The 26,648-nt window shown below is 44.0% G+C and overlaps 1 protein-coding gene across 1 annotated transcript; it reads right to left on the bottom strand.

Moving 5' to 3' along the window:
* Positions 1 to 14,380: 14,380 nt before the first annotated feature.
* FABP6 (fatty acid binding protein 6) lies at positions 14,381 to 17,979 on the bottom strand. The gene is made up of 4 exons (XM_077266453.1): positions 17,822 to 17,979; positions 16,886 to 17,058; positions 16,353 to 16,442; positions 14,381 to 14,488 (listed from the first exon to the last, which is right to left on the bottom strand). Exons 1-4 carry the CDS (start codon positions 17,886 to 17,888, stop codon positions 14,435 to 14,437), a joined length of 384 nt encoding a protein of 127 aa, XP_077122568.1. The 5' UTR covers positions 17,889 to 17,979; the 3' UTR covers positions 14,381 to 14,434.
* Between the last annotated feature and the right edge of the window lie 8,669 nt (positions 17,980 to 26,648).

Here is a 26,648-nt window from a genome sequence, read left to right as displayed (position 1 = left end):
TCTCACACGAATCCGCAAAGTGGGCACATAGCCTAAGGGTTAGGGTCGGAATTAGGGCTAGGGTTGGAAATAGGGTTAAGATTAGGCTTGTGGTTAGGGTTAAGGATAGGGTTAGGGGTGTGTTGGGGTTACAGTTGTGGTTAGGGTTGGGATTAGGGTTAGGATTAGGGTTAGGGTTGGGATTAGGGTTACGGGTGTGTTGGGGTTAGGGTTGTGGTTAGGGGTGTGTTGGGGTTAGGGTTATGGCTACAGTTGGGATTAGGGTTAGGGGTGTGTTGGGGTTAGTGTTGAAGTTAGAATTGAGGGGTTTCCACTGTTTAGGCACATCAGGGGTCTCCAAACGCAACATGGCGCCACCATTGATTCCAGCCAATATTGTGTTCAAAAAGTTAAATGGTGCTCCCTCCCTTCCAAGCCCCGACGTGCGCCCAAACAGTGGTTTACCCCCACATATGGGGTACCAGCGTACTCAGGACAAACTGGGCAACAACTATTGTGGTCCAATTTCTCCTGTTACCCTTGCGAAAATAAAAAATTACTTGCTAAAACATAATTTTTGAGGAAAGAACAATTATTTTTTATTTTCACGGCTCTGCGTTATAAACTTATGTGAAGCACTTGGGGGTTGAAAGTGCTCACCACACATCTAGATAAGTTCCTTGGGGGGTATAGTTTCCAAAATGGGGTCACTTATGGGGTGTTTCTACTGTTTAGGCACATCAGGGGCTCTGCAAATGCAACGTGACGCCCGCAGACCATTCCATCAAAGTCTGCATTTCAAATGTCACTACTTCCCTTCCGAGCTCTGATGTGCGCCCAAACAGTGGTTTACCCCCACATATGGGGTATCAGCGTACTCACAACAAACTGGGAAACAAATATTGGGGTCCAATTTCTCCTGTTACCCTTGTGAAAATAAAAAATTGCTTGCTAAAACATCTTTTTTGAGGAAAGAAAAATGATTTTTTATTTTCACGGCTCTGCGTTGTAAACTTCTGTGAAGCACTTGGGGGTTGAACGTGCTCACCACACATCTAGATAAGTTCCTTTGGGGGTCTAGTTTCCAAAATGGGGTCACTTGTGGGGGGTTTCTACTGTTTAGGCACATCAGGGGCTCTGCAAACGTAACATGATGCCCGCAGACCATTCCATCAAAGTCTGCATTCCAAATCGTCACTACTTCCCTTCCGAGCCCCGGCATGTGCCCAAACAGTGGTTTACCCCCACATATGGGGTATCAGCGTACTCAGGAGAAACTGGACAACAACTTTTGAGGTCAAATTTCTCCTGTTACCCTTGGGAAAATTAAAAAATTCTGGGCTAAAAAAATATTTTTGAGGAAAGAAAACACATTTATTATTTTCACAGCTCTCCGTTATAAACTTCTGTGAAGCACTTGGGGGTTCAAAGTGCTCACCACACATCTAGATAAGTTCCCTTGGGGGTCTAGTTTCCAAAGTGGGGTCACTTGTGGGGAGTTCCTACTGTTTAGGCACATCAGGGGCTCTGCAAACGCAATGTGACGCCCGCAGAGCATTCCATCAAAGTCTGCATTTCAAAACGTCACTACTTCCCTTCCGAACCCCGACGTGTGCCAAAACAGTGGTTTACCCCCACATATTGGGTATCAGCGTACTCAGGAGAAACTGGACAACAACTTTTGGTGTCCAATTTCTCCTGTTACCCTTGGGAAAATAAAAAATTGTGGGCTAAAAAATCATTTTTGAGAAAAGAAAAATTATTTTTTATTTTCATGGCTCTGCGTTATAAACTTCTGTGAAGCACTTGGGGGTTCAAAGTGCTCACCACACATCTATATTAGTTCCTTGGGAGGTCTAGTTTCCAAAATGGGGTCACTTGTGCGGGAGCTCCAATGTTTAGGCACATCGGGGCTCTCCAAACGCGACATGGTGTCTGCTAATGATTGAAGCTAATTTTCCATTCAAAAAGCCAAATGGCGTGCCTTCCCTTCCGAGCCCTGCCGTGCGCCCAAACTGTGGTTTACCCCCACATATGGGGTATCATCGTACTCAGGACAAACTGGACAACAACATTTGGGGTCCAATTTCTCCTATTACCCTTGGGAAAATAAAAAATTCCGGGCTAAAAATCATTTTTGAGGAAAGAAAAATAATTTTTTATTTTCATGGCTCTGCGTTATAAACTTCTGTGAAGCACCTGGGGATTTTAAGTGCTCACTATGCATCTAGATAAGTTCCTTGGGGGTCTAGTTTCCAAAATTGGGTCACTTGTAGGGGAGCTCCAATGTTTAGGCACACAGGGGCTCTCCAAACATGACATGGTGTCCGCTAACGATTGGAGCTAATTTTCCATTCAAAAAGTCAAATGGCGCGCCTTCCCTTCCGAGCCTTGCCGTGCACCCAAACAGTGGTTTACCCCCACATATGAGGTATCGGCGTACTCAGGAGAAATTGCCCAACAAATTTTATCCTGTTGCCCATGTGAAAATGAAAAAATTGAGGCTAAAAGAAATTTTGTGTGAAAAAAAAGTACTTTTTCATTTTTACGGATCAATTTGTGAAGCACCTGAGGGTTTAAAGTGCTCACTATGCTTCTAGATAAGTTCCTTGGGGGGTCTAGTTTCCAAAATGGGGTCACTTGTGGGGGAGCTCCAATGTTTAGGCACATAGGGGCTCTCCAAACCTGACATGGTGTCCGCTAGCGATGGAGATAATTTTTCATTCAAAAAGTCAAATGGCGCTCCTTCCCTTCCGAGCCCTGCCGTGCGCCCAAACAGTGGTTTACCCCCACATATGAGGTATCAGCGTACTCAGGACAAATTGGACAACAACGTTCGTGGTCCAGTTTCTCCTTTTACCCTTGGGAAAATAAAAAAATTGTTGCGAAAAGATCATTTTTGTGACTAAAAAGTTAAATGTTAATTTTTTCCTTCCATGTTGCTTCTGCTGCTGTGAAACACCTGAAGGGTTAATAAACTTCTTGAATGTGGTTTTGAGCACCTTGAGGGGTGCAGTTTTTAGAATGGTGTCACTTTTGGGTATTTTCAGCCATATAGAACCCTCAAACTGACTTCAAATGTGAGGTGGTCCCTTAAAAAAAATGGTTTTGTAAATTTTGTTGTAAAAATGAAAAATCACTGGTCAAATTTTAACCCTTATAACTTCCTAGCAAAAAAAAAATTTGTTTCCAAAATTGTGCTGATGTAAAGTAGACATGTGGGAAATGTTATTTATTAACTATTTTGTGTCACATAACTCTCTGGTTTAACAGAATAAAAATTCAAAATGTGAAAATTGCATAATTTTCAAAATTTTTGCCAAATTTCTGTTTTTTTCACAAATAAACTCAGAAATTATCGACCTAAATTTACCACTAACATGAAGCCCAATATGTCACGAAACAACAATCTCAGAATCGCTAGGATCCGTTGAAGCGTTACTGAGTTATTACTTCATAAAGGGACACTGGTCAGAATTGCAAAAAATGGCCAGGTCATTAAGGTCAAAATAGGCTGGGTCATGAAGGGGTTAAAGGTGAAGTCCCTGCTGCCTGAAGCTTCCTACAGGGTCCTCCAGTTTCCCCCTGTCCTGGGACAGGTACCTGCATGACGGGCAGCTTGAGCTGTTTTACAGGGACTCTAACATGCCGCGGGCTCCTTAGTTGCTGCTGCGTCTCAGGCATGGTATGGGCTAGTTACATACAGTTCCTGGCCCTCGGGTGCTGCTCTGTGTCCTAGAGTCCCACAAAAGCCTCGGGCTCCCGGTACCCAGTACTGTGCTTCGGCTCTGAGGGTGCCCTATCACAGTTCCCTTCTGAGCCCTGTTCCTCTCCTTTGCTCCTTTCCTCTCCAGGTACTCCACATCCAACCCTCCAGGTTGTTTCTCCTTTCCCAGAGGCTGCAGCTCCTTCGTGGCTGCCAGGCCTCTCACGTCTGCTCCAGACGTCCTTCCACTTCAGTGTCTCTCTCAGACTCCTATCTCCAACTGACTAACTCCTCCTCTAGGTCAGGATACATATCTACATATTTGAGGGAAGCTCCCCTGAATCCGGGTCCTGAGCTCCCCCTCCTGGCCTGGATTCAGAACATGTTGCATGTGTGTGCCTTACCTGGTGAAGAGAACTCCATTGCCTCCGTGCATGATATTACCCTCCCAGAAGGAAAAGCAACATCACTGCAGCAACCGGTTACCTGGGGTGCTGCAGTTGGGCTTTTGCTCCAAAGTTCAACAAATGAAAAACAATATGCTTAATGGGTTGTAATTTCTTTTTTGATTGGGGCACCTAAAATATAGTATAGCATCCTTAGAAGTTCTTTTATGGACAGGATATGAATTTATGGGTTTTTTATCCCAATGCCCTAACCTATCATCAGAGGCACCATGGCTCCTATCCACATACAGATGAGGACCCCTGTGCAAAGACAACATAGGGGCCCTTTGCAGCTCAATATCTCATCCATTCCGCATGTTTTGGAGGTGGATGTGAGTACCATTACCTTTTGGGCACAGGTTGCACCAATGATATGTCTACCCCTGCTCCTATATATATCGTATGGTGGTGTCTGGTATTGGAGTGCTAACAAGGAACCATAACAATCAGTCAACTTTACCATTGACTTTGAAAAAATTATGTACCTAGGTCAAACTTCTTAAAGACCTGCTCTTGTATGTGATTGACACATGGCTGGAATACAAATTAAAGCAAATTCAATTTTTTGGGGGGGTTCACATTTTTAGCAAACCAATTGGGTAACTGCAAGAACCCCTATTTTAGAATATCTATATATTAATTATTTACATTTTCAACTACTTTAATTGATTCTATAGCTAGCTGAGCAAAAGGGTATTAATCAGGGTACATGGCTCCAATACATCAACGTGATATTTGATATGGCTAGTCTAAACCAGACATAATTTATATGGCTGCGAAAAACTGACCAGCACCTTTGAACAGAATAAAACAAGTATGAACAGGTGCAAGCTGCTGTGACTGTATAACAAACAAAAAAAAGCATACTGCAGCACTCTCTGTAAGTGCTAAGATGTATGCAAACATTGAATATCTGAAAATTGGACTGCATTACTGCTATATAGAATATACTTATAAAAGTGAAGATACTTAGTGCATAAATTGGCCAATTCATGAGAGCCCATCGGCTGCGACAAGGTGACCTTTCTTTGATGGGACCCTAAACCTTATATACTGCTCAAAAAAATTAAGGGAACACTTAAACAACAGAATATAACTCCAAGTAAATCAAACTTCTGTGAAATCAAACTGTCCACTTAGGAAGCAACACTGTTTGACAATCAATTTCACATGCTGTTGTGCAAATGGAATAGACTCAGATGGAAATTATTGGCAATTATCTAGACACACTCAATAGAGGAGTGGTCCTGCAGGTGGGGACCACAGACCACATCTCAGTACCAATGCTTTCTGGCTGATGTTTTGGTCACTTTTGAATGTTCGTTGTGCTTTCACACTCGTGGTAGTATGAGACGGACTCTACAATCCACACAAGTGGCTCAGGTAGTGCAGCTCATCCAGGATGGCACATCAATGCAAGCTGTGGCAAGAAGGTTTGCTGTGTCTGTCAGCGTGGTGTCCAGAGCCTGGAGGCACTACCAGGAGACAGGCCAGTACACCAGGAGACGTGGAGGGGGTCGTAGGAGGGCAACAACCCAGCAGCAGGACTGCTACCTCAGCCTTTGTGCAAGGAGGAACAGGAGGAGCACTGCCAGAGCCCTGCAAAATGACCTCCAGCAAGCCACAAATGTGCATGTGTCTGCACAAACGGTTAGAAACCGACTCCATGAGGATGGTCTGAGTGCCCGACATCCACAGATGGGGGTTGTGCTCACAGCCCAACACCGTGCAGGACGCTTGGCATTTGCCACAGAACACCAGGATTGGCAAATTCATCACTGGCGCCCTGTGCTCTTCACAGATGAAAGCAGGTTCACACTAAGCACATGTGACAGACGTGACACAGTCTGGAGACTCTGTGGATAGCGATCTGCTGCCTGCAACATTCTTCAGCATGACCGGGTTGGCAGTAGGTCAGTAATGGTGTGGGGTGGCATTTCTTTGGAGGGCCGCACAGCCCTCCATGTGCTCGCCAGAGGTAGCCTGACTGCCATTAGGTACCGAGATGAGATCCTCAGACCCCTTGTGAGACCATATGATGGTGCGATTGGCCCTGGGTTCCTCCTAATGCAGGACAATGCCAGACCTCATGTGGCTGGAGTGTGTCAGCAGTTCCTGCAAGATGAAGGCATTGAAGCTATGGACTGGCCCGCCCGTTCCCCAGACCTGAATCCAATTGAGCACATCTGGGACATCATGTCTCGCTCCATCCACCAACGTCACGTTGCACCACATACTGTCCAGGAGTTGGCGGATGCTTTAGTTCAGGTCTGGGAGGAGATCCCTCAGGAGACCATCCGCCGCCTCATCAGGAGCAGGCTCAGGCGTTGTAGGGAGGTCATACAGGCACGTGGAGGCCACACACACTACTGAGCATCATTTCCTTGTCTTGAGGCATTTTCACTGAAGTTGGATCAGCCTGTAACTTCATTTTCCACTTTGATTTTGAGCATCATTCCAACTCCAGACCTCCGTGGGCTATTAGTTGTGATTTACGTTGCTAATTTTTAGTCAGTTTTTAAGTCAGAATGTAAGTGTTCAAATCTGGGAATAGCCCTTTCAGCAGCAGGATTAAAAAATATGTATTTTATTGCGGATCAAGGCGAGGAATTTGATATTTACAGAGTTTGAAAATATTTTTTTTGAAATTGCAAACTCCAGGCAACATTACAGTTTTACAGTTCATGCACAGTGTAATCTGTAAGCAACGCTGTGATTTTTATATGCTGCCATGTGGGAAAAACAAATAAAAATTGTAAATGTATAGTGACATTTCTATAACTACTTAGACCTTCTTACTGACTACACTGTGAAATATATTTGCAAACGGATACTTGCATAGTGTGCAGTTAAGGGTTAATAGGATTTCTGACAGCGATCCCTCCCGCTTTTATGGTAAGCCGTAAAGTTACCAAATAATGCATTCATGCACTATCCAAATAATACTGCCCTATTAATAAACTAAGGAATGCAGCTACATCTTGTCATTCATAGGTTGGTGCACAAAGGCTAGTGAGACTAGGGGTTCAAGTTCCAGGGCCGAACCCATCACAGTTAGATTTTCCAGATTAGCGGTCAAAAGTTTTGAGATAGAAAATTTAGTTTTTCTCAAAGCTTGTTGCTTCAGTGTTTTTAGATCTTTTAGTCAGACTGTTCTGTGGTTACTGGCATACAATTATCAAGTTTTTAAACTTTTGCTGACAAATACATCAACTTTTTGCAAAAAACTCAATATTTGCAGGGTTGACCTTAATTTTTCAAGACTTCTGCCCAGGGCCGGCTCCAGGTTTTTGAGGGCCCCGGGCGAAAGAGTCTCAGTGTCACCCCCCCCTTTAACACATACCAGGATTCATGATGCACAGATACAGCAGAGAAATATAGGTGTAGTACAATGCCAGATTTCACTTCTTACATGAGTGATAGCTAAATTGTAAATTCTACAATACCATACAGCAGAGGGGCTTTATATAAGTCAACCCCTTATATACCAATTTTTGTGACCTACTCCCTCTTCCTCAGTTACCAGTAGGCATTTTATTGTTAGCTGAACTTGCTGCAAAGAAAAAACTGCATACATTGAATATGACAATTTTTTAAGGGAAAACTTTTTAAAGTAAACATTAGAAAGTATTAACGTAGAACATTTGTAAAAGTGCAAAATTGGTAGCATATAGCACAGCCACGTAGTATATAGCACAGCCACGTAGTATATAGCACAGCCACGTAGTATATAGCACAGCCCACGTAGTATATAGCACAGCCACGTATTTTAAAGCACAGCGACGTAGCATATAACAGCTCACGTAGTATATAACACAGCCACGTAGTGTATAGCACAGCCATGTAGTATATAACACAACCCACGTAGTATATAGCACAGCCATGTAGTATATAACACAGCCACATAGCATATAACACAGCCACGTAGTATATAGCACAGCCACGTAGTGTATAGCACAGCCATGTAGCATATAACACTATAACACAACCCACGTAGTATATAGCACAGCCATGTAGTATATAACACAGCCCATGTAGTATATAGCACAGCTACATAGTATATAACACAGTCACATAGCAAATAACACAGCCCGGATAGTATATAACACAGCCAATGTTGCATATAGCACAGCCACATAGCATATAACACAGCCCACGTAGTATATAGCACAGCCACGTGGCATATGCAGCGCCCCAGAGTCCTGGTCGTTGCAGTGATGTCATTCTTCCACAAGGGGGAGTGATATTACATCTGATGGCAATAAAGGAGATCTTCCTACCAGGTATCACAAACCATACACCACACTTCACACTCCAGACCACCAGGGGGAGCCTTGCTCCTATCTACTAGGGCACTCCTCACAGAAGGGTAAAACTGGTGGGCTGGATAGAAAGTTAGAGAGAAGCTGACTGGGCTTTGCCCAGGCAACACCTGTCAGGCAGACAGGGGGAAAGGAGGAACATCGTAGCTGCAGACAGAGGGTCCCTGACAGGGGTGGGATCCCGTCAGAGGCCTAGCAAGACAGAAAGATACGGAGCTGCGCCTGCCCCACGTGCGGCAGCATCCTAAGAAAGGACACGAAGAGAATTGTGTTGTAGAGGGTGAGAAACTAAGTCATTGCACAAGGAGATAACACCAGAAGGAGTTCTGCCCTGTAATAGGCTGCCTCCTTCTGAGGCACGTAGCCGGTGGCCGGAACACCGAGGGAGCAACCGTCTCCAAGTCTTGCTCCAGAGACTGTCAGGACAGTCAATTCCAAGTTGGCTGCCCGACCTTAATACCTAAGAAGACACGGTGGCAACTTGTGGGGGTCGGGGCATCTCTAGGGTCCCTATAAACAAGCCTCAGGCCATCAGTCATACGGGTTTGTCCTATCCATACCATCTGGGGGACAGAGAGGAAGAAATAACATCTAGAACATCTACAACAGTTGTGAGGACCTTACCGAGAAGCTCAGCAGGGAGGTACTACAACACACAGGCACTAGAGGAAGGCTACTGTATTCCACCTGGATAAGGGGACTCTGGATTTGCCTTCAGACTGGCTGGACTCTGCCTACCCTGTGGTCTGTACCCTGGATTGTGGATGCTGAAGTCTTCAGTAAAGGTAAAGAGACTGCAACCTTGTGTCCTCGGTATTCACTGCGCCTTACATCATCTGCCATCACCATCTACACTTCTGGGAAGCCCTGGGGACACACTTCACCTGTGGGAAGGTATACCATCTAGCTGCCATCACATCATCTCCAGAGGACCCCTAAGCAGCGTCGGTCACCCTGACCGAATACCACAGGTGGCGTCACGAACACTATTCCAAACTTCCCCCCTTTTATTGGACACCCCCCAAAGGGCCACGGACCAGGTCGGGCCACCGTGACATCCCCCGAACCGAAGGACCCGGTGCCGAGTACCCCATTGCCCTAGCGTGGGGGTGCACCACATATAACACATCCCATGTAGTACATAGCACAGCCACATAGTATATAGCACAGCCACGTAGCACATAACAGCCCACGTAGTATATAACACAGCCAACATAGTATATAGCACAGCCACATAGTATATAGCACAGCCATGTAGCATATAACACAGCCCACATAGTATGTAACACAGCCTACGTAGCATATAGCACAGCCATGTAGTTTATAACACAGCCCACGTAGTATATAACACAGCCCACATAGTATATAGCACAGCCACATAGTATATAGCACAGCCATGTAGCATATAACACAGCCCACATAGTATGTAACACAGCCTACGTAGCATATAGCACAGCCATGTAGTTTATAACACAGCCCACGTAGTATATAACACAGCCCACGTAGTATATTGCACAGCCACGTAGTATATAACACAGCCCACGTAGCATATAGCACAGCCACATAGTATATAGCACAGCCACATAGCATATAACACAGCCCACGTAGTATATAACACAGCCACATAGCATATAACACAGCCCACATAGTGTATAACACAGCCCACATAGTATATAGCACAGCCATGTAGCATATAACACAGCCCACATAGTATGTAACACAGCCTACGTAGCATATAGCACAACCATGTAGTTTATAACACAGCCCACGTAGTATATAACACAGCCCACGTAGTATATTGCACAGCCACGTAGTATATAACACAGCCCACGTAGCATATAGCACAGCCACATAGTATATAGCACAGCCACATAGCACATAACACAGCCCACGTAGTATATAACACAGCCACATAGCATATAACACATCCCACGTAGTATATAACACAGCCCACATAGTATATAACACAGCCATGTAGTATATAACACAGCCCATGTAGCATATAGCACAGCCATGTAGTATATAGCACAGCCCACATCCCCCCCCCCCGAGAATGGCCCTACAGTCCAGTACTCACTGTCATAGTAAAAAAAAACACACACTCCTCACCTCTCCTCATGCCCGCGCTGCTCCCTGCTCCTGTCTCAGCGGCTACACTGCCTGGCACACAGTGAGGGTGTGATGACATCATTGCGCACCCACAGTGCCAGAGGCAGAGCGGGGAATGATAGGAGAGGGATCGTCAGCTGATATTTTTTCCTCCATCATTGCTTTGAACTGTACCGGCAGACGCCGGTATAGTTCAATGCGGCGGCGGGGGAGTCGGTGCTGGCGGCAGACAGGCCCCCTGCCTCACAGGGGCCCCATAGCGACTGCGTGATGTGCCGCTAGCTGAGGGCCCCTGGGGGAGCAAGGGTTTAGGCAGCTGCCTGCACCTAACGCTGGCCCTGACTATAGGACTACAAGTCCTAGCAAAGATGTCACACTGTAGGACTACAAGTCCCATCATCACTCAGATGCCATACTGTAGGACTACAAGTCCCAGCATCGCTAAGAAACCACATTGTAGGACTACAAGTCCCAGTAGTACTGTCTTGCACAGAGGCCATCCACTCCCGCCTGTCTCCGTGACCCGTACCTTGTCCTCCCAGGCTGTATCCTCACGCAATGCTTTGCTCCAGGGAGACTGCATCACTTTCACGTCCCCTTTGGACACAGGGTGCTCGTCTTTCTGCTTGGCGAGGCTCATTTTCTGGGCACTGGAGCGAAGGAGACCCCGCAGTGCTGGATGATACCAGGACCTCTGAGTTCTTAGGATGACGAGCTCGTCCTCACTCTCACCCTGAAGCGATAACACGTACAGACCGGAAGTGACTCTTCGTATCCATGGTGTAAAGTTGATGTTCGGCTGTAGGCTGCAGATAGAAGCCATTTTTCAGGAGACTGAGAATTCTAATCAATGGCATCATGTGGCTCTCCAGCAACTGCAAAACTCCCAGAACTCTGTGTCGTCTGCTTCCGGGGATGAGCTCCTGGGAGTTGTAGTGTTAGGGCTCATTTTCACTTGCGAGACATACGTCTGTGTCTCGCAGGTTAAAACCCACTTCTGGCGCCGGCACTCCAGAGCAGAGCGTGAGGCCGCACAGCAACACATGGAGCTGCACGCTCCGCTCCCAAGTGCCGGCGCCAGAAGAGGGTTTTAACCTGCGAGACACAGACGTATGTCTCGCGTGTGGAAATGAACCCTTATAGGGGATGTAGTCTAGCTGCAGGGGCCCCCTGGAGACTCAGTGTACCGTACTGTGAATGGTCCCCCGTCTCTCCAGGGCCTCGGCAGTTGCCCAGGTGCGCCGGGTGCTGACGCCGGCCCTGCTTCTGCCTTTCGCCCTGGCGATCAGCTTCTGGCCCAAATTCTGACTGATGACCGCTCATTCTTATCTAATCAGTACTTGGAGTTTATCACAGTTTATGTGTTTTTGTTGCCCACCCACTTTTTTGAGGATTGATCACAAATACTCAATGGGATTAAGATCTGGGGCGTTTCTTGGTCATGGACCCAAAATGTCAATGTTTAGTTCCCCGAGGCCAGGCTCGGACTGGCCCACAGGCTAACAGGGCAATCCCCCGGTGGGCCCCTATGCAGATCTGAGCTCCCAATCCCCTTGTATGGACAGTACTTGGCATAATTCACTTCAATCAATCTGTATAGAAAAAAGCAGCATCTCATCATTCATTAATAGTGATGAGCGAATATACTCGTTACTCGAGATTTCTCGAGCATGCTTGGGGGTCCTCCGAGTATTTTTTAGTGCTCGGAGATTTAGTTTTTCTTGCCGCAGCTGAATGATTTACATCTGTTAGCCAGCATAAGTACATGTGGGGGTTGCCTGGTTGCTAGGGAATCTCCACATGTAATAAAGCTGACTAACAGATGTAAATCATTCAGCTGCGGCAAGAAAAACTAAATCTCCGAGCACTAAAAAATACTCGGAGGACCCCCAAGCATGCTCGAGAAATCTCGAGTAACGAGTATATTTGCTCATCACTATTCTTTAACCAAACCACCCAGTTTATTATTATATAGAGATATAGATAAATTTGTGAATGGGGGTAGTGTAATATTTGTATGCAGGTGAAAAGTGGGCCCCCAAAGTCAATGTTACTGGTGGGCCCTTGGCAACCCAGTTCGACACTGCCCGAGGCCCTTAGTTATCACTTTTGCCCTATGACACGGTCTCCATCATGCCGGAGAAAGCATTGTTCATAACCAAATTGTTCCTGGATCGTTAGGAGAAGATGTTTAGATCCCATTCTTTATTCATGGCAGTGTTCTTAAGGAAAATCGTGAGTGACCCCAGGCTCAGACTGGCCCATACGGTACCAGGGGAATCCCCCGGTGGGCCCCTGTGCAGATCTGGGCTAAAAAAGCAGCATCTCATTCATTAACCAAACTACCCAAGTTACTATTATATAGAGATATAGGTAAATTTGTGAACGATGGTAGGGTAATACTTGTATGCAGGTGAAAAGTGGGCCCCCACAGTCAATGTTACTGGTGGGCCCTTAGCACCGCAGTCTGACACTGAGTGACCCCCTCCATGGATGAAAAGTCTGTGGTCTCAGGAGGCTTTACTGATGACGGCAGACACAGGACTCATGGTAGCTCTCACGTTTTCTTCTCCAGACAATCATTTTTCCAGATGTCCCAAACAGTCAGAACGGGGGCTTCATCAGAGAACATAACTTTACCCCAATTCTCTACAGTCCAATCCCCGTACTTTCTGCAGAGTTATCTAAAAAGGCTTAAACAGCAAACTGTGGAAACCAAAACTTGTGTTAGTCTCAAAAAATTTACCCACAAGTGTTATTTCAGAAGATAATATGCCCAGAGATTATATACCCCATAGGCCAGCCCTGGTGGGAGATATAATAATATCCAAAGAAGGTGCCCAAATAACTTAAAAGGAAGCAAACATCATGACATTGTCTATTTGTTAAACATTTTTGGCAATTTTTTTTATATCACAATCTTTACTAAAAAAGACATCAGTACTCTTGCAATTTTCGCCCAGCCTTTTTATACTCATACTTCCTGTTCTTTCAGGAAGAGTTTTCAGCAAGATCCTTATCAGCAGAGGAAGGATTACAGTGACAGGTAACACATGTATACTGGCAGGATCCACAAGATCCACCAATCACAGTATGCCATGTCACAGCTCCCCCTGTGGTCAGAGTATGTTCATTTTTGCTAAGGTGCATATATTGCCACATTGACTCAGAGTGAAAATTGCAATATTTCTATTTTTTATACAGCTTGTGATATATATAAAAAAAAAAGCATTGTCAACAGTAAAAAGAATAAAAAAATTAACAAAAAAAATAATTGAAAAAAATATTTCATTTTCTAATATTAGTTTCTCTTGAAGAATGGAACAGCCTTGGACTGGCCCACTGCAGAAGAGGAGAATCCCCTGGTGGGCCCCACCTCCTTATATAACATATATTCATACACTTGATTCACTATTTATAGACAGAAGCAGTATCTCATCATTTATTTAACAAACTGCCTAGATTATTATTATATAGACGCAAAGGTAAATTTGTGAATGGGTAAATTAATATTTGCATTGGGCCCACCAGTGACTAGTGAGCTTCTCCGCACCCCAGTCCGACACTGGCAAGGAACACAGCCTCGTTTCAATTTTGTAATACATTATGTAGCTCCCTTATTTTAATGCTCTGATGTGATGGTCACCCCTAAGGTACAGATGGAGCAGAGTGTAGTGCAGTGTACGACGTAACATTACAAAGAGGGGAAGGCCCTAGCAGGGCACTAGCTAACCATCTCCTATAACCATCTCCTCAATGGAGACCTGGTACAAAAGATTACATGGCTGTATAATACATATAAGGAAACACAAGACAGATTCTACTTTAACAGGTTTATTATATTCTGTAATACATAGAAACTGGGCTTGTCTTTAGGCAATTCTTTTACTGGTCCTCTTGAAAGTCACACCGCCAGCTTCTGAAATCTGAAATGGAAAAAGAGTGCAAGAGATAAACATTAGTAATGGATATTAGATATGCGAATATTAATTTAACGAAGGACATCCTGAAAATTACTTCAAAATTATTAGGACTCGGATGATAACTCCAGCTCAGCTACATTGTCCCATGGAGTCTATGGTAGTCTGAAGTCCACACCAGGCCACAACAGATGCTGATGCTCTTCCCCCATATTTTACACCTTATACTTTAATTTCAAAGTTTTCCTGGACTTTGATATTGATTACCTCTGTCTTAAGGGATGGCGTAAAGATCGAATTGTTGAGGGTCCGATTTTCCAGAATGCCCACTGATCTGCTGATTGGAGGGGCGACCTGCTGTTTACAAGGCACAGCGCCGTACACTTTGTAGTGGTTGTGTGAAGTATTGCAGCTCAGTCCCATGCACTTAAATAGGACTGTGCTGCAGAGAGCACTGTCACTACTAAATGTATGTAGCTGTTCTTCGTCCCATTGTATGCTTTCTTGGGGTGGCTTTATTTATAGGGAAGCACAGTAGAAAAAGGCATTGCAGATGCATGCCACCCCAACCAACGACCTTGGGGGGATAACTGGATGCACTTAGTGTATACTCAGAAAACGTACAAGTTGCATCCGGTCATATATCTTGGATGCAACAAGAACTGTTACTTAAAGGGTTATTCCTATTATTAATAGTTATGACCTAGCCAAAGCATAGGTGATAAGTTGAGGATCGGTAAGGGACCAACCACTAGAAGCCCCACTTATCCCTGAGACTGGTTCTCTGAAATACCCAGATAGGATGGAGCGGTGGCAACTTGTGCACGCCACCGCTTTGTTTTGTCTCTATGAGATAGCCAGGGGCTTATTTCAGTAGTCCCATAGGGAATGAATTGAGAGGTGGTACGCTATTTCAACCACTGGGAGCACCACCAATCCCAAGAATTGTTCTTTCCCCGGGAGAAATGACACTCCATTCCAATGGGGCATTTACAAGCCCTGTTCTTGGGATCGTTGGAAGAATAAATTATAGCTTTTTATGATGAGAATACCCTTTAAAAGGTATTCCTAAGTTTTTAAGCTACTTCCCGATTTCTAGGGGTCTAACCACTGGGAGCACCACCAATCCCAAGAATTGGTCTTTCCATGGGAGAGATGGCACACCATTCCAATGGAGCACTTGAGAGCCGTGTTCTTGGGATTGTTGGGATGATAGATAACAGCTTTAAATGATAGGAATAATCCTTTAAAGGGTATTCTCAAGTTTTGAAGTTAATCCCCGATTACTGGAGGTCTGACCACTGGGAGCACCACCAATCCCAAGAATTGGTCTTTCCATGGGAGAGATGGCACTCCATTTCAATGGAGCACTTGAGAGCCGTGTTCTTGGGATTGTTGGGATGATAGATAACAGCTTTAAATGATAGGAATAATCCTTTAAAGGGTATTCTCAAGTTTTTAAGTTACTTTCCGATTTCTAGGGCTCTGACCACTGGGAGCACCACCAATCCCGAGACTTGGTCTATTCCCAATGGGAATAATTTCTCAATTCTCAATTTTGGAAATTACTTCCTGATTGTTGAGGGTCTATCTCTAGGAACCCCACTAATCCTGAAAACTTGGAGCCCCATGTCAATTGAGCGGTGGTCGATGATGTGTACCTCCACTCCATTCATTCTTATGGGAGTGTTGAAGACCAGCCGAGCGCAGCAATCAGCTATCTCCGGCAGTACCATTAAGAATGAATGGAGCTGATGTGTGCATAATCGACCACCGATTCACAAGGTTTTTCTGTCCCAATGAATGCACTTCTTGTCTTTCATCTCTGCATCCATATCAATGGGGGCATCTACGTAGCGCTCACACTCACCTCCACCAGTTTTCCTCCGACAATCTCGGATGAATGCTTATATTTGCCAAAGTCAACAACTATCTTCCCTCCTTCACGCTGGACAGTCGCCTATGTAAAATAATTCCATATATTTAGAATAACACGAAGGCTCAGAAGCCTACAAAGGTTAGACAGTGAGCAATAAAGCATGACGCCACCTTTGGGATGTTTAAGGAATTGCATGCAATTTAAGCAAAAACATTTTTTTCATGCAAAACTACTGTTTTTTTGGGGGGATTTTAATAAAAAAAAAATTTTTATTTTATAGGTCTAATATATAGCAAGATAGTAAATTTAAAAGTAGTAAAAATAAATTCTGACACCTATAGGCAAGGAGTGGTAGTACATGTTAAATTAATGGGATGGATAGATATGTGCATCATTGGAATATTATATCGTTTCTATATGAAAGTTTGTGATGGTCTCCACCTTTTGGGAATTTTTTTTTACTTAAATGCATGCATTTGGGGCTAAAAATCACTTTTAGGGGCACAGTGCCTCTTAAGGCTTACCTTGAATTTCTTTCCACTCATGGTCTCCATGTCAGACTCTTTTCCTACAGTGAATTTATTGGTCATGGTGTGGCCGGGGTAGATTTGGGACCATGTGAAGTCATCTCCATTTTGAACCACTTCAGTGGTGAATTTGAAGTCTTTTCCTTTTTGGATGGTTTCATCTGGGATACCTGGGAAGGAAAGAAAAAACATAATGGTTGTATGACGTAAGTAATAGACTCCATGTCCTTCATTTTATGAGGTCTATATTTTGGCCATGGAAGGCTCCTTGAGGCCCCACATTACAGCCCGAGATGGCGAAATAACTAATAGTCTTCAGAGAGTTCGGCTGCCTTCCCTTACATCCATGGATATCCTCAATGTCAGGATTGTTATGTGCAAACGTGAACCTCACAGGGAGCCCTCTGCGCTGCCTCTCTATGGAAGAAGAGGTTCTTCAGCAGCTACAATGTGTATTATACAGTTATGTCCAATCTGACCTGTTGAAGAACATCATCATACAAACCTTAACTGCTGCAGAACATCATCATACTCACCTCAGCTGCTGTAGAGCATCATTATACACACCTCAGCTGTTGCAGAACATCATCATACACACCTCTACTGCTGCAGAACATCATCATGAACGCTTCAGCTGCTGCAGAACATCATCATACACACCTCAGCTGCAGAACATCATCATACACACCTCAGCTGCTGCAGAACATCATCATACACATCTCAGCTGCTGTAGACTATAATTTTTAAATAGAATAAGAATTTTCATGTCAACTAATTGACGGGGATTTCCACTATACTCTTCATAAAGAGGTTCTGCAGCAGCTGTGAGGTTTATTATAAGGAATAATACTCCCATACTATAAATAATTAGGAGGTGTCACTACAGAGTTCTGCGACCTGTATAATGATATCTGTCCATCAATCTTGTCTTACCAATGATCGACATGAAGGTCTCATAGTTTTCCTGGCTTTCCACCTCGTACTTTCCTGTAAAGCTCATGGTTCTTTGGGGAGATGAGAATAAATGGAGTAGAACAGAAGATAGGAAAAGAAGAGAAGGTACTGAGATGAGAAGATCGAGGCTTTTTAAACTATAAGACCCCTCACTCCTCCCTACATGAACTTTACTATGACTGGTGTGTTGGGTCAAGTTTGCCCAATCCGAGCGGTGCCAAGCGGTGATTCACCAGCCCCGGTGTTATTGAACTGTAGATAAAGTCTAGAATTTACTGCCCTGAAATCCTCCAGGTATTCTGAGACGATGGTCATTTCCTTCTTCTTGTAATGATCCTCAATGTGATTTCTCTGCAGCAAGAGAAACAAGGAGAACAAACAATGAATCAGAATAAGCATGAGAAAACTGGGGGAAATCCAGCAAAAAGATTATACGTTCAGATTGGACCCAACGGCCCTGATTCACGACGGAGAAAAATGTTTGGACACCTCAAAGTTGTGAAAAAATGTTATGAATTTTGGCATTTTTATGACTAGGATTTTGGGTGGGATGGGGTATGGCCAAGTGAGCCCGACAAATTCATTGCAATTGACGGCACAATACAAATGTAAACCAACCCCTGACTGGTGTTACATTTCTTGTGGTGGAGCACGTGAGTGGATAGATGGGCCAAGTTAAGAGGATGCAGATACCGGTGAAATTGAGATGCCGGACAGGGGACGGATATTTGCTGCAGGACGCCACTTTTCCAGCACTTTGGTTTTTCAGGTCCGCACTTTGCCCAAGTCTGACCTAAGTGACTATACTGCTGCTGGCACCCGATTTTATACATGTAAAGTGAATGTCGCCATGGGGTTCACATAATCATACCTACACACCCTAAATTGTGGGGTTATATTTGAGTCCTCTCTTTCCTTCACCCCCACATCTCATCATTCGCTCGCTCATGTCACGTACACCTCAAAAACATCTCTAGAATTCAACCTTACAAATACTCTTACTGTTGCTCTTATTCATTCTCGTCTGGACTACTGCAACTCTCTACTAATTAGTCTCCCTCTTACCAAACTCTACAATCTGTCATGAATGCAGGATCATATTTCCGTCCAGCAGCTATACTTATGCCACCACCATGTTCCAGTCTTTGCACTGGTTACCCATTCGCTACAGAATCCAATGTAAACGTATCACTCTCAGCCACAAAATGCTCCACAGTTCTGCACCACCCTACATGTCCTCCCTCATCTCCATCTACCACCCTACTCATGCCCTCCATTCCGCTAGTGACCTAAGACTAAAATAATCTATAATACGAACCTCCCACACTTGTTTCCAGGACTTCTCTAGTGCTGCACTAGTTTTCTGCAATGCGCTACCCCAGGGAATCCAGATAATTCCCAGTATCCACAGTTTCAAGCGTGCTGTAAAAACACATCTCTTTAGACTAGCAATCATCTCACCTCACTGATCTAACGAACTATCCCCTATTGTTTCTTCAACGCATTCAGTGGCACTTTGTACCTGTACTTATACAAATACTGGCTGGTGACCGGTTTGTGCAGCGTTATTTGAATGCTATTTATTCTACTGATGGCTGCGCCATGCAAGTCCACTAAATTTTTACCTTTAATGTTACCCCTATTTCCTCATAGATTGTAAGCTTTCGAGCAGGACCCTCACTCCTCTCGGTATCTGTTGAAGTATGTGTTTCTTTCTACTGTCTTATCTTCTTTGTACAAGTTCCCTCTGAATTGTAAAGTGCTGTGGAATATGTTGGTGCTATAGAAATAAAATATATTATTACTATTATTGATAAATCTGCCATGAAAATTAGGACTGTAGAAACCCGAAAGCACTCTACCCCAATTATGTGGCTATATAACATAGAACGTGATACAAAGAGATATTGGATATTTTTAGAATTTCAGTCAGAAGTGATGACGAAAAAAAAATTCATCTTTTTTTAAGAAGTTAATGATGTAGTGAAAAAATAATTAAAAAAATAAAATTATTTAACAAAAAAAAAAAAAAACATAAAAAAAGCATCTCAATTCCGTTAGAAGACCACAGAACATTTCGGTAGGTAAACAATTAAAATCCCAATTATAGTGATCAGCTCCTTAAAAATGGTTACAGAATAAACCAAAAAATGTGAAAGCTTAAATTAGCAGCGCTTCTTTACCCGCGTGTTACAGATGTAATATATATGGAAATTAGGAATGGAAGTATAATCAGATGGAAAAAATAATCTCATACGTGAGAAGGAATCAGGGACTGAACAAAAGTAATGTATCAAGGACACGCGTGCCATGGAGGCCGGCCCGGCAGAGGCATCGGGGGATTTGGAGCGAAGGGGCCAAGCTCTGGTTTTTGCCATTTGGTGGAAGGTCTTCTGCTGGACTCTCCGCTCTACAGAAATTCTTCATTGGCAAACAAGGGGTTCCTAAAAAGAATGTGGAGTGGAAAACCAGCCAAGTCTAGCACCACAGCGGAGAGTCCATGTTGGTATTTCCTCCCATTACTACCTCTGCCAGTAGGGTCTACGCCTAATTTCAGGCATTGGAGTAGGAAATGAGGCAGGGAGCTCCATACTATCTTGAGGCAGCTGAGTAATGGATATTATAAGGGGGGTTGTCTGGTTAAACCCCTGAAGACAAACCGGTTGTGGGGGCTGAGACGCTCACCGATAATCTACTGTTGGTGTTAGATCCACTGTGTGTTTGCTTGGTTTGTAAAAAGATGATACCTTTTAATGGGTGCCTATAGCGCTCCAAAGGTAAAAGCCACATACGATGTGGGACTAAGTTTAAAGCGTACCTGTCCTTTCACCAAAAATCGGTAGAAAAGCATCAACATCACTTACAAGCTAAAACAACTCATGGTGCACATACCATTCTAATATGTTTTGGAACTGTGCTGATTGTCCTTATCTATAATTTGGCATCCACTCTTTTTGAGTGAGTTTTTTATTTTCATAAGCATTCTGCCAACTATAGGTGCTGGAACTTTCTTTCCTCACTTCCCAGCATGCAGTGCTTCTACCATCAGCTAATAGTTTGGCTGCCCTGAATTGAAAGCCTGTCTCTCTGCCCTGTCTATTTCCTGCAGAGATACATAGACCCACTTCTACCTCCTATAGAGATATATAGGCACACGCTTACTTCTTGTAGAAATATATAGACCCACCTCAACTTCCTGTGGCGATAGGTAGCTCCACTTTTACCTCCTGTAGAGATATATAGACCCACCCCTACTACCTGTAGAGATATATAGACCCACCACCTACTTCCTGTGGAGATATATAGACCCACCACCTACTTCCTGTGGAGATATATAGACCCACCACCTACTTCCTGTGGAGATATATAGACCCACCACCTACTTCCTGTGGAGATATATAGACCCACCACCTACTTCCTGTGGAGATATATAGACCCACCACCTACTACCTGTAGAGATATATAGACCCACCCCTACTACATGTAGAGATATATAGACCCACCACTTACTTCCTGTGGAGATATATAGACCCACCACCTACTTCCTGTGGAGATATATAGACCCACCACCTACTTCCTGTGGAGATATATAGACCCACCACCTACTACCTGTAGAGATATATAGACCCACCCCTACTACATGTAGAGATATATAGACCCACCACCTACTTCCTGTGGAGATATATAGACCCACCACCTACTTCCTGTGGAGATATATAGACCCACCAGCTACTTCCTGTGGAGATATATAGACCCACCACCTACTTCCTGTGGAGATATATAGACCCACCACCTACTTCCTGTGGAGATATATAGACCCACCACCTACTACCTGTAGAGATATATAGACCCACCCCTACTACATGTAGAGATATATAGACCCACCACCTACTTCCTGTGGAGATATGTAGACCCACCACCTACTTCCTGTGGAGATATATAGACCCACCACCTACTTCCTGTGGAGATATATAGACCCACCCCTATGTCCTGTGGACATACATAGACCCACCACCTACTTCCTGTGGAGATATATAGACCCACCACCTACTTCCTGTGGAGATAGATAGACCCACCCCTATGTCATGTGGAGATAATAGACCCACCACCTACTTCCTGTAGCCACCCATACTTCCTGGGAGGTACATAGACACAACCCTGCTTGATATAGAGATATATAGACCCCCCATATTTCCTATAGAGATATATAGACCCACCACCTACTTCCTGTAGAGATATATAGACCCATCTCTACTTCCTGTAGAGATATATAGACCCACCTCTACTTCCTGTAGAGATATATAGACCCACCTCTACTTCCTGTAGAGATATATAGACCCACCCCTACTTCATGTAGAGATATATAGACCCACCCCTACTTCCTGTAGAGATATATAGACCCACCCCTACTTCCTGTAGAGATATATAGACCCACCACTACTTCCTGTAGAGATATATAGACCCACCTCTACTTCCTGTAGAGATATATAGACCCACCCCTACTTCCTGTAGAGATATATAGACCCACCCCTACTTCCTGTAGAGATATATAGACCCACCCCTCCTTCCTGTAGAGATATATAGACCCACCCCTCCTTCCTGTAGAGATATATAGACCCACACCTACTTCCTGTGGAGATATATAGACCCACCCCTACTTCCTGTAGAGATATATAGACCCACCCCTCCTTCCTGTAGAGATATATAGACCCACCCCTACTTCCTGTAGAGATATATAGACCCACCCCTACTTCCTGTAGAGATATATAGACCCACCACTACTTCCTGTAGAGATATATAGACCCACCTCTACTTCCTGTAGAGATATATAGACCCACCCCTACTTCCTGTAGAGATATATAGACCCACCCCTACTTCCTGTAGAGATATATAGACCCACCCCTCCTTCCTGTAGAGATATATAGACCCACCCCTCCTTCCTGTAGAGATATATAGACCCACCCCTCCTTCCTGTAGAGATATATAGACCCACCCTGTCTTTCTGTACAGATACATGGACCCGTCTAAACTTCCTGTAGAGATATATAGACCTATCTCTACCTCCTGTAGAGAGAAAGAGACCCACCCCTTCTTCCTGCAGAGATAAATAGACCCACCTCTACTTCCTGTAGAGATATGAGACCCACCCTCACTTTATGTAGAGGTACACAGACCCACTTCTACTTCCTATAGAGATATATAGACCCACCCCTACTTCCTGTAGAGAGAATTGGACCTGCACTCAGCTCCTGATATCTGTCTTATGTTTGTGCTGCTAGAGACGGATTACACTCAACAACAGTTTATGGCAAAATGGAGATACCTAGTGATTGGCACTTCGGAGCAATTTTTCATTTAATTATTAAATAAAGTGATTTGCAGATTATTTGACATATTATGTAAATGAGATCAAGTTGTTGGAAATGTCATGGGATAAGTGATAATTATGGAGGTTTAGAGATTAAGTTGTTAGAAATGCATGGGATAGGTAATAACTATGGAGATTCTGAGATTAAATTGTCAGAAAGGGCATGGAGTAGGTGATAATTGTGGGGGTTCAGAGATCAAGTTGTCAGAAAGGGCATGGACACGTGATAACTATAGGGGTTCAGAGATCAAATTGTCAGAAAGGGCATAGACAGGTGATAATTATAGGGGTTCAGATAACTTTATCAATGGCTTGTGTACGGCAGACAACTCCTAACACAGTATTGGCCCAGAATGGCAATGGGTCCCAGTGGGAAAAGCAAATCATATAGTCTATGATGACCTTTTCGGGAAGAACATGTGGCTGGATAGCTTGATACAAACATAGAATTTTCAGCCATAGCAAGTCAAGCAAAGTTTCATCTCTCTGCCTCTTGTAAGTGCTCGCACCCACTCCTACATGTCAATAGCCTTTCTATGAAGTCTTGCCAAAATCCTACTGATAGTAGACATCCATTAAAACTGGGTGTGATGACTATAGCGTGCTAAAAAGAAATACGAATTATACTAGAGGTAAAGATTAAAATAAAGTCAATAAATCAATTACAGGAGATACAAGTACTGTTTTACCACCTCGGCAGGGGACTGAATAAATGAAAAAAGAAATCGATAGGAAAAATACACACTCAGAACAAAGTCATCTTGGTAATAATAAGTAAGAAGAATCACTGTATTCATGCAATTCAGACTTGGAAGGCGATGGCAAGAAATGGATAATCTTTATACTGTGAGCACAAGGGCCACACATGGTCCTAATGTGAGGATTGGGAAGATTACCGGAATGTACAGTACAGACAAAAAGTTTGGACACACCTTCTCATTTAAAGATTTTTCTGTATTTTCATGACTATGAAAATTGTACATTCACACTGAAGGCATCAAAACTATGAATTAACACATGTGGAATTATATACTTAACAAAAAAGTGTGAAATAACTGAAAATATGTCTCATATTTTAGGTTCTTCAAAGTAGCCACTTTTTTTGCTTTGATGACTACTTTGCACACTCTTGGCATTCTCTTGATGAGCTTCAAGAGGTAGTCACCGGTAATGGTTTTCACTTCACAGGTGTGCCCTGTCAGGTTAAATAAGTGGGATTTCTTGCCTTATAAATGGGGTTGGGACCATCAGTTGTGTTGTGCAGAAGTCTGGTGGATACACAGCTGATAGTCCTATTGAATAGACTGTTAGAATTTGTATTATGGCAAGAAAAAAGCAGCTAAGTAAAGAAAAACGAGTGGCCATCATTACTTTACGAAATGAAGGTCAGTCAGTCCGAAAAATTGGGAAAACTTTGAAAGTGTCCCCAAGTGCAGTGGCAAAAAGCATCAAGCGCTACAAAGAAACTGGCTCACATGAGGACCGCCCCAGGAAAGGAAGACCAAGAGTCACCTCTGCTTCTGAGGATAAGTTTATCCGAGTCACCAGCCTCAGAAATCGCAGGTTATCAGCAGCTCAGATTAGAGATCAGGTCAATGCCACACAGAGTTCTAGCAGCAGACACATCCAGCGTCGGACTGGAGCACCTTGGGCCCACCAGAGAAAACCATTCTTGGGGCCCACTATGTAGCTACAAAGCAATAAATACAAGACCACCAATTGTGCGGTAAAACACACTAATATCAGCATATAATCTAAGGTAGTACACGTCTTAATTATGTAGCGGGGGTTGGGGTAGCCTGTTATGACCTGGTGGTTACGGAGCAGTACTGAGATGACCTGGTGGGTAAAACCAATCATGAACTAGCTCTGAGGAGGTGGTAGCTTTACTTACCGCAATCCCTACTCCTAACACCAACACTAGAAATAGCCGTGGAGCGTTCCTATCTCTGCCTAGACGCCTCTTCACAGCGTAAAAACTAGCTACCCCTGAAGATGGAAACGGAAAACTATCTCGCCTCAGAGAAACCCCCAAAGGAAAGATAGCCCCCCACAAATATTGACGGTGAGTGGAGAGGGAAATGACAAACTCAGAAATGAAACTAGATTTAGCAAAGGAGGTCAATACTATCTAAATAGACAGAGACAGAAAAGGCTACTGTGCGGTCAGTATAAAAAACTGAATGTCCACGCAGAGTTTACAAAAATAACCTCCACACCGACTCACGGTGTGGAGGAGCAAATCTGCGACCCCAGAGCTTCCAACTAGCCAGAATATTTCATAATGACAAGCTGGACAAAAGAGACATAACTTAAACTGAACAGAAGGTCATAAGCAGGGAAACACCCAAAAACTAGCAGAACTTATCTTAAGCTGAAATGGACTGGCCAACAGAGAACTTCCAGGAAGGGACTGAATCCACAGGAAAAAAACATTGACAGCTGGCATCAACTACAGCCTAAAGCCCAGTAAAATAACAAGGCCTGGGCACCGATTAGTGAAAGCAGCTGCTAAGTTCCACTCGAAACCACCAGAGGGAGCCCAAGAGCAGAACACCCAAAAATACCATTCATGACCACAGGATGGAGCCCAAGAACGGAATTCACAACAGTAGCCCCAGTGTCTAGGGCCCACCAATGGAACTGACTCCAGGGGCCCACTCTAAATTTCAATGCTCAGGCTAGGTACACCTTTGTTTTGTAGTATTTGTTAGGAGGCTCAGTAGTAAGCTTCATTATATTCATTAGAAAAACAGGTACAACATGCTGCACATTTTTTTTTTCGCTAAAAAGATAGACACTAACGGAAACAACAAAGACCTGATCACTGTATTTAAAGGGAACCTGTCACCCCCCCAGGGTGTTTTTAAGTAAAAGAGCCACTAAGCACTAAGGCTGCATTCTGTGAAGGTGGCTCTTATGCTTAGTATCCCTAGGAATGCTGAAATAATCACTTTTATAAATTCTGCGCCATACATGTATTGAGTCCCGGAGGTATATCTTCTACCCCGGTGTCAACCGTCTCCGAGACGTCAATCATCTCCCTCTTGCATCTGTGCGCCGCCTCCTGTGTTCAAAATACATGCCCAGCGCCTGCACTGTGCCAACATTTCTCGGGTATGCACCATGCGCACTGCCCGTGAACTTACAGCAGGCGAGTAACGTTGGCAGAGTTGCAGGCGCTGAGCATGTACCGTATTTTGAACACAGGAGGCGGCAAAATGTATAAAAGTGATTATTTCAGCATTCCTAGGGATACTAAGCATAAGAGCCACCTTCACAGAATGCAGCCTTGGTGCTGCTGAAGGTGGCTCTTCTACTTAACCCCTTTCTGACCTATGACGGGATAGTACGTCCGAGGTCAGAACCCTCGCTTTGATGCAGGGCTCCGGCGGTGAGCCCGCATCAAAGCCGGGACATGTCAGCTGTTTTGAACAG

Source organism: Ranitomeya variabilis, chromosome 5 (assembly GCF_051348905.1).
Source record: "Ranitomeya variabilis isolate aRanVar5 chromosome 5, aRanVar5.hap1, whole genome shotgun sequence".
Lineage (NCBI taxonomy): Eukaryota > Metazoa > Chordata > Amphibia > Anura > Dendrobatidae > Ranitomeya > Ranitomeya variabilis.
Note: the sequence above shows the minus strand (reverse complement) of the source record. Positions and strands in the feature narration are given on the sequence as shown.

What these genes read in the sequence shown, in the direction of transcription:
- FABP6 (XM_077266453.1), bottom strand. Translation starts at nt 17,888, where the DNA reads ATGAGCTTTACAGGAAAGTACGAGGTGGAAAGCCAGGAAAACTATGAG. An exon ending in GACCTTCATGTCGATCATTG is followed by an intron (nt 17,059 to 17,821) that starts GTAAGACAAGAT and finishes TTTCCTTCCCAG; the next exon opens with GTATCCCAGATGAAACCATC. An exon ending in TGAGTGGAAAGAAATTCAAG is followed by an intron (nt 16,443 to 16,885) that starts GTAAGCCTTAAG and finishes TATTTTACATAG; the next exon opens with GCGACTGTCCAGCGTGAAGG.